Here is a 1,879-nt window from a genome sequence, read left to right as displayed (position 1 = left end):
CATAGAACTGATAGAAATACAACTATTAAATGGCTAGACGTTAATCAGATACGATACAGAATAGTCAAAAGCTGTAAGGAAATTGAAGCTCTCGATAGAGATTCTACTGATATATTTTTTCCATCAGTAATAGATAGTCATTATCCGAATAGACCTGAAGAAATTGAAACGATGTCTTTGTATGAATTTGTACAATGGCACGACGTAACAAAAGTCAAACCAAAAAGTAAAAAATTAATGTATTATAAAATAGATAATGGTTATTATTTGAAACAGCGACAGCGGGAATGTGTTATTAATCACTACAGATATGATGTCAATACGCAACCAGAAAAGTATTTCTTTTCGTTACTCCTTATGTTCAAACCGTTGCGGAACATACAAGATCTTAAAAATGGATATGATACTTATGCAGAATCATTTTACAATAACAAATTACACCTTGAAAAAGCACTGGAGTATCATGAAAAATTAGACGAACTGAAGAATTCATTTGAAACTGCAAAGCAATTACTTCAACAACATTTAGAGGATTTAGAAAAACAGAATACGTCTCAAGATGATCACGATAATCCAATAGGTGTACAAAATATTATTCAAGCTGGTGATGCGATGCAAGATTTTAAAGATCTTGGTGACAAACAGGAAATCGATGTATCTGAAATGATTTCAAAATTGAATGCGGATCAAAGAAGAGTATTTAATAGAGTCACTGATACTATATCATCAGATAAAGAAATACTACAGTTATACGTTAGCGGAGAAGGAGGTATTGGCAAAAGTTTCTTGATTCAAACAATTAAATCTTGGATAAAACAAAATCTCAACAAAGATACTGCTATAACAGCACCTACTGGTATGGCAGCATTTAATGTAAATGGTTTGACAGCTCACAGATTATTCCAATTACCCGTTGAACATGGTCGTACTCCTAAATATAAACCATTAGCTGATCATGTTTTAAAAATTTTACGAACAGATCTTAAAGATGTTAGTCTCATTGTAATTGATGAAGTGTCAATGATATCTAATATATTTTTTATGTATATAAACTTACGACTATGTGAAATATACAATAGTACTGATTGTGATGATGGTTGGTTTGGTCGAAAACACGTTCTTTTATTTGGAGATCTGCTTCAGTTACCTCCTGTACTTGAAGATCCTGCTTTTATACACTTGACAGAAGAAAAAATTCGTAAATATCTTGGTTCTTTAAGTGCTACTAATCTATGGACTACTTTATTTGATTATGATGAATTGACGATTAATATGCGTCAGCAAGGAGACGGATCTTATCGTGAGTTACTTTCGAGAATTCGCGTTGGTTTGTTAATACCATCTGATTGCGATATTCTTGAAAAAAGAAAAATATCTTTCAAAGGTGAGTCTTTTGAGACAAGATTAAACGAATTATGTGATTTCATTAATAATTTCACATCTATCGTTTGTTTATTACCTAACAATCACATGTGTGATCAATTAAATGCTGCAATGTTAAATCGTATTACTTCGAAAGAAATATTTTTAATTGCTGAAGACACGATTGATTGTATTTCATATATGAAAAAAAAAGTAGAAAAGGTATTGTCAAATAATGATGACGATGATACCAAAACAGCTGGACTGTCAAGACGAATTACAATTAAAATTGGAGCGAAAGTTATGATAAGACGTAATATTGATGCTAGTTTGGGACTTGTAAATGGTACAATTGCTACAGTTATATCAGTTTCACAGGATAAAACTACTGATTACATAGAAAAGATAAAAGTTCATTTACCATCTGGTTTAGAGTATTTCATTGAAAGAGTGGGTGTTAAGTTTCCAGTGATGGATAGAGTGTATGTTACTAGAAAACAATTTCCATTATCTTTAA

General features: G+C 31.3%; 1 protein-coding gene across 1 annotated transcript; it reads left to right on the top strand.

Annotated features, from left to right (window-relative positions):
- Positions 1–357: 357 nt before the first annotated feature.
- On the top strand, positions 358–1,875 carry LOC108776787 (ATP-dependent DNA helicase pif1-like; the record flags this gene model as incomplete). Its single annotated transcript, XM_018543500.1, has 1 exon — positions 358–1,875. A coding segment is annotated over exon 1 (1,518 nt), but the record flags the coding sequence as incomplete, so codon positions are not given.
- Between the last annotated feature and the right edge of the window lie 4 nt (positions 1,876–1,879).

This window comes from Cyphomyrmex costatus, unplaced genomic scaffold (assembly GCF_001594065.2).
Source record: "Cyphomyrmex costatus isolate MS0001 unplaced genomic scaffold, Ccosl1.0 scaffold3797, whole genome shotgun sequence".
Classification (NCBI taxonomy): Eukaryota; Metazoa; Arthropoda; class Insecta; order Hymenoptera; family Formicidae; genus Cyphomyrmex; species Cyphomyrmex costatus.
Note: the sequence above shows the minus strand (reverse complement) of the source record. Positions and strands in the feature narration are given on the sequence as shown.